This window comes from Phyllopteryx taeniolatus, chromosome 12, assembly GCF_024500385.1.
Source record: "Phyllopteryx taeniolatus isolate TA_2022b chromosome 12, UOR_Ptae_1.2, whole genome shotgun sequence".
In the NCBI taxonomy this organism is placed as follows: Eukaryota; Metazoa; Chordata; class Actinopteri; order Syngnathiformes; family Syngnathidae; genus Phyllopteryx; species Phyllopteryx taeniolatus.
The window spans coordinates 7,827,190-7,834,014 of record NC_084513.1 but is presented as its reverse complement, the minus strand read 5'-3'; the positions used below and the strand labels follow the sequence as shown (position 1 = coordinate 7,834,014).

The following is a 6,825-nucleotide window of genomic DNA, read 5'->3' as shown; positions in this document are numbered from 1 at the left end:
TGGTAAATGGCGGTGCTGTATATGTTAAATAAAGTTTCCTGTTGCATTTCTCAAAAACAACAAAAATCTTACTGGGTCAGTTTGACCCGGGTTGTGTTTAAGTATCAAAAGTGTCCAAAACGGAACAAAATCCTAGTAAATATTGTTTATGCGTCATGATTCACTTATTTACTTGTTGATGAACCCTCCTCCTATGTTTGTTTCTCAAGAACAGCAAAAATGTCCCTGGGTCATTTTGACCCACGCCACATTTCATTATCTGAATCAGAAACCAAAACATCCCAATAAACTTTGTATTTATTTCATGATTAACTCCATTACCAACCATTTCAATCAATATACAGTATTAGTGCCTTACCTCTCACTGGATTGTTGCTTTACCTTGCTGTCATTTATTTTAGGAACAGGAATAGGCTTACTGTGTCAGTTTGACCCAGGACCATGTTTAATTATCTAAAAGTATCAGAAACAGATCTAAAATTTGAATAAACAATGCCTATGTCTCATAATTTACACCAATTTCTGTTCGCTTCTCAAGAAGAGATCGACTATTCTGGGGCTTTTTGACCCAGATAGTGTTTAAGTATCCAAAGTGACAGAAACTATTGTATGCATGGTTATATCTTATGATTAACTCCATTACGAACCATTTCAATTAATATTCTGTGCATGACCTCTCAATGACTTATTGATTAAACCTCCTGTTACGTTTTTTTCTCTGGAACAAAAGTACTGTTCCTCTGTCAGTTTTACCCATGGCACCAAATTATGAAAAGAATGAAAAAAATCCCAATAAACAATGTTGTTTTTTCATCATGAACTCCATTATTAACTTTTTCAAGAAACATTTACTTCATTACCTCTTAATGCAAGTTTTTCTCCAGTTTTCTTCAGCATGTATTCATATTCAACCCTCGTGCTGTTTGTTTATTTGGTACACCAAAAATGCTCATGGGGTCAGTGTGACCTGCTGCATCTTTTTCCACATGAAATAGCAATCCCTGCCCCCTTGCACTTCAATATTTTAAAACTTTTAAAATGGTTCAATTTGACACACAACAACACAGGTGGGTTGAGGTCCATCCATCCATCCATTTTCTACCGCTTATCTGAGGTCGGGTCGCATTGGCAGTAGCTTTAGCATGGACGCCCAGACTTCCCTCTCCCCAGCCACTTCATCCAGGTCTTCCGGGGGAATCCCGAGGTGCTCACAGGCCTGCCGAGAGACGTACTCTCTCCAGCATTTGATAAATTCGTCAAAGCAGCAACGCCTGTGTTGCTTCCGGTTCAGCATGATTTGACGCTTTGCGTTATAAATCAAGCTATTTTGTTTCGTAAAGGGCACCACGTCACTTTTTATATGTATAACATTTAAGGAAAGTGACGACAAACCTTTTATCAGTCACATAATCTGAAGGTTGCTACATTTTATGAAATACGAGTCCTACATGGCAGAGGTCTCCTTATTAAAACACACACAAAACACAACAAAGAGTGGAATTTTATAAAATATTTAATGAAATCAATGTGGGATCTATAGGGAAACACAGAGGCTAACTACCGGAAGAAAATAACACTAATACTGATGAAAGAAAGAAAGATAGGCACAAAAAAAGGGAAATAGAACACAGTGTTGCTGAAATAAAGTTGAAAATGTGTGCGTTAAATGCGTTCAGTCCAGACAAGAAAGAGAGAGGGCAAAGTTGGGATTTTGTGTGAAGCTAGTAATTTCCCCGAAACTCATATTGTAACATCCTAGCAACGCTTGTTGTGGTACTCACGACCCTAGATCAGCTGGTCGGTGAGGGCTGGTCGTTCTCCAGACATCTCAGGAGGAAAATGAAGCAGATTTGGTTGGAAAAGGAAAAAAGATGCAGAAAACTAAAACAAAAACAAAAGAGGTGGAAGAAGAAAAATTGTTGTTCGTCACGCCGAGACAAACAGTTCTCAAAGTCCCGCAGCCGCACATTTAAACACACACTGACACAGACATCAAAGCATACATTTGGAATATTTCTGCAGAGTTCGTGAAATATCAAAACAGACATTTTATCCATCCATTTTCTGAGACCCTTCTCCTCACTAGGGTCACGGCATGCTGGAGCCTATCCCAGCTATCATCGGGCAGGAGGCGGGGCACACCCTGAACTGGTTGCCAGCCAATCGCAGGGCACATACAAACAAACAACCATTCGCACTCACAGTCACACCTGCGGGTAATTTACAGTCTTCAATGAATGCATGCTTTTTGGGATGTGGGAGGAAACTGGAGTGCCCGGAGAAACCCCACGCAGGCACGGGGAGAACATGCAAACTCCACACAGGCGGGGCCGGGGATTGAACCCCGGTCCTCAGAACTGTGAGGCTGACGCTCTCACCAGTCGCCCACCGTGCCGCCCGGACATTTTATCTTCAGTTAAAAACAACTTTGGATGGAGGTTCATGGGTTGCAGTACTCTCAAACGCCAGTAGATGGCGCCTTGCATGCATGTTTGAATATTAAGCAAATAGTTCATTGCTGTATTTGCATAACATGATCTGTCCCAGCTTGGTCTCCCTGGAGAGAGGGTCCCACCTTTTGCCTGCTGTCAGTTCAAACAAAGAAAAGGACTCTTTGATGACTGTGAACCAAGATTTCGAGGGGACCTGCTAATTAGGTTCAGGTCCAGTCGGCGTCTTCTAGTGGTTCTCGCGCAGAGCAGGGCCGCTTGGAAGAAAGCAGCTTATCAAGTTGTGGGGCGGTCACTGTGACACCTCGGGTTGTGGGGCCCATGTTTGCATTTATCCGGGCTTGGAACCGGCCAACAGTTTGCACTGGCTTGTGCCCCCCCATAGGGCTGCATTACACAGTTATGTATTACATATACCATGTAAATAAAAATAAATAAATTAAAACCTGTTTTAGACAGGTCACTTTCACCCAAACGATAGCAGGAGGGTTATTAAAAGTTCCTCCAAAAAACATGCATGTCAGGTTAAGTCAAGACTAAATTGTCCATAGGTGTGAATGTGAGTGTAAATGATTGTTTGTCTATACTGTATATGCCCTTCGATTGGTTGGCGACCAGTGAAGGAAGTACCCGGCTTCTCTCAGCCAAAGTCAGCTGGGATTGGCTCCAGCTCACCAATGACCCTCACACATGAGGACAAGCGCTACAGAAAATAGATAGATAGTATGTTATCTGCCAGTGTTCTTTTATTATTACACGTGTGTAACAAGGGAGGACCTTTATGGCGGGTGATTTTTATGAAAGTGTTACTTCATGATTATTCGTCTTTTGTGCATTTACCTGACATGTGTTGTGGAATTTCTTCAACAGACAAATAATGACTTGAGAAATGAGTGTGAGTCATGTGTTATCTTTATTTTAATAACAAGGCCAACAAATAACAAAATATGTTGTTGTTCATCCATCCATCCATTTTCTGTGCCGCTTCTCCTCACTAGGGTCGCGGGCGTGCTGGAGCCTATCCCAGCTGTCATCGGGCAGGAGGCGGGGTACACCCTGAACTGGTTGCCAGCCAATCGCAGGGCACATACGAACAAACAACCATTCGCACTCACAGTCATGCCTACGGGCAATTTAGAGTCTCCAATTAATGCATGTTTTTGGGATGTGGGAGGAAACCGGAGTACCCAGAGAAAACCCACGCAGGCACGGGGAGAACATGCAAACTCCACACAGTCGGGGCCGGGGATTGAACCCGGGTCCTCAGAACTGTGAGGCTGACGCTCTAACCAGTCGGCCACCGTGCCGCCATGTTGTTGTTCATTGGGACAAATTATAAAATTTGACATCTCTGTTGTCTATGTATGCTATGACGAGGCTTTGTGAGATACATTAAAGCTATGCGTAGTATACTAACGCCAAATGCATATTAAATCCATGTGAGTCAAAACAATCCTTCTTAACGCTATGCTATGCCTTAATGGCATAACAACAAGGTACATGGCTATGTGGCCTTGTGGGACTCAAGGCTGGAAAACAGAACGGTCAAACAATCCTTCTTATACTATGTGTTGGCATAACAACCAGACACTTAGGTATGACATTTTGTGGTCCTCGAGGCTGGAACACTGGACAGATACATGGACGGTTAGAACAATCCTGAAAGACATGTATCAGCATAACAACGCAACACCGGGGTATGAGGCCTTGCTGGTCTTCAGGCTGGAACACTGGACAATCCGAACAATCCTTCTTATGGCTATGCATTATCATAAAAACCAGATACCTAGGTACTGTATTTCACGTAATGCGTTTTGAGGCTGGAACACAGGACAGCTACGTGGATGGTTAAACAATCCTCCTAAATGCTACAATTGGGTATGGAGCCTAGCGGGTCTTGAGGCTGGACCACACGATGGTTAAACAGTCCTACTTGAAGCTACGGTTTATATTGGCATAGCAACCAGACAAACACTTAGGTAAAGTATGTCCCCTTGTAGGTTTTAGAGCTGGAACACGGGACAGTTAAACAATCCTTCTTCAAGCTACATATGGGCATAACAACCAGACACCTGGCACCTTGAAGGTGGAACAAGACTAATATTTAAAACATCCTTTAAAATGCAATCAATAGAATATTTAATATTGTAATATAGTAAATAATACAATACCCCAAAAAATTGTTTAATCGCCTTGAAAGTAAGACATGTGGGCAAATGTTCACCCAAGCGGACCTGGTGGACTGTAGACTGTACGTTAACCATCACACACACACACACACACACACACACACAGGGAAGGAGGCAAATGTCGAGGAGTGGCTGCTCATAAAAGGAGTGACAAAAAAAGCAGGCGACTGCATTTGTGACTCAACACTCCCACGTGCAGTAAGTTGTTCTCTTTTTGGTCATTTGTGATTTACTAGCAAATTGTGCTAATTCTTAGCATTTTGTGTGTTTTTTTTTTTTTTTCTCAATTCCAGGAGTTTCACTAGCTGTTAGAGAATGTACGGGAACAACCAAGGTAAATGAGCATTACTTTTGCTGTTTTAAACTCTCCTGTTAAGTTACATTTGTCAGGAACAGCCATTAATGTTCCCGGATATATTTGACCCATCATGTGTTTAACCAAGTGAAATTAAATGAAATAAAAACATTCCAGTGTATATTTTTATTATTCTTATTATTAACTCCATCACTAACAAAAACATTTAAATGAATGAAACAAAAATGTTAAAATGAAATTTAAACGAACCATGCTAATTACACTTATTTAAATCATTCTAATTCTATTATTTTAAAATCAGTCGATGTAACCCGCAAGCTGCAACATAATTGGAGGTTTAATGTGCGTATTTCTATGACATTCAAACGGGTCAATTGATTTTGACCCAGAATATAACATGAGGATTCGTTTAATTAACTAATCGCACTTCTTTTCTTTCCTCTGTGTGTAAAGGGAATCAGTACCCTCAGGGCTACCCCAACCAGCCTGGGGGATGCCCGCAATATCCTCCTGGAGGATACCCTCAGTATCCACCAGGTGGCTGTCCTCCTCAGCCCTGCTGCACACCTTGCTGTGAATCGGGTCATGGACATGGGCATGATCATGGGCATGACCATGATCATGGGCATGGGCATGGCCATGGTCATGATCATGGCCATGGTCATGATCATGGGCATGGCCATGATCATGGGCATGGGCATGGCCATGGGCATGATCATGGGCATGGCCATGGACATGGACATGATCATGGACACGGGCATGGGCATGGTGGTCATTGTCATGGCAAACACAAGCACAAGCATGGCCACAAGCATGGCAAGTGCCACAAGAAAGGAAAGGACTGCCATGGGGTAAGACCTACTCACCCATGTGAGGTCTTCTGCAAAACAAATTCCCAATGTTCACGCTTGTATTCTCAATCTATGTTTTTTGTTTTCTTCAGTCATCCAGCAGTTCCTGCAGCAGCGACTCTGACTAGATGAAATCCCCCAAGATGCCAGCAGAAATGTGAAGGATACCCCAAAAATAAACATTGGAAGATAATGAGGTTGCGCTTAACTCTCCTGTTATGTTTTTTTCTTTGGTACACCTAAATATTTCAATGTGACCCACTGTATGTTTAACCATTAAAAAAAACTACAATGCCTCATATTTACAGTGTTATAATTAAATAAATAAAAACAATATTTTCTATTTTTTGCATTCTTAAAAAAATTAACACACTGCATGTTTAACCATCAAATTATTATTATTTTTACAAAATGTATTTAATATAACATGTAAATAAATGAATACAAAGAACATGTTTTAATATTTTTAAATTACAAATATATAATAAAAAACTGTTACATTAATTAAAAATAAATAAAAAACATAACATAAAATGTTTTTGTTCATTTTTAGAAATATTAACAGGAGTCAATTTGACCAGCAGCATGTTGAACCATAAAAAAGTAACTTTTAATTTTATTTTTTTTTACATTCTTATTGCATCATGTAATTTCATTATTATCCATAATAGATTACAATAACTGAACATATATAATAAAATTTTAAAATGAATCAATTATATTACATACGTAAATCCCCCCCCCCACAAAAAAAAAGAAAGTTAAAAAAAAAAACGTTTTTCTCATTTAAAAAAATATTAACGGGGTCAATTTAACCTGCAGCGTGTTTAACCATCAAAAAAGTGAATTTTTATTTTGTGTTTTTTTTACACAATACATTTACCCTTTACTATGCAGTACATTTGCCTGACTTTGGTACAGGCAGCGTGGCTTAATTTCCCACTCAATGAATGTGTGAATGCGAGTGAGACGGTTGTTCGTTTCTCCGTACCCTGCGACTGAATGCTGACCAATTCAGA

At 40.4% G+C, this 6,825-nt stretch overlaps 1 protein-coding gene across 2 annotated transcripts; it reads left to right on the top strand.

Moving 5' to 3' along the window:
* Window positions 1-4,727: 4,727 nt before the first annotated feature.
* LOC133486727 (kininogen-1-like) lies at window positions 4,728-6,149 on the top strand. 2 transcript variants are annotated; one of them, XM_061792311.1, is made up of 5 exons: window positions 4,728-4,837; window positions 4,933-4,973; window positions 5,409-5,567; window positions 5,682-5,806; window positions 5,899-6,149. In XM_061792311.1, the coding sequence occupies exons 2-5, from the start codon at window positions 4,955-4,957 to the stop codon at window positions 5,932-5,934; spliced, it is 339 nt and encodes a 112-aa protein (XP_061648295.1). In that variant the 5' UTR covers window positions 4,728-4,837; window positions 4,933-4,954; the 3' UTR covers window positions 5,935-6,149. The 2 variants fall into 2 exon arrangements, with proteins under 2 accessions (XP_061648295.1, XP_061648294.1); XM_061792310.1 differs by having other exon boundaries at window positions 4,729-4,837; window positions 5,409-5,806.
* The last annotated feature ends 676 nt before the right edge of the window (window positions 6,150-6,825 follow it).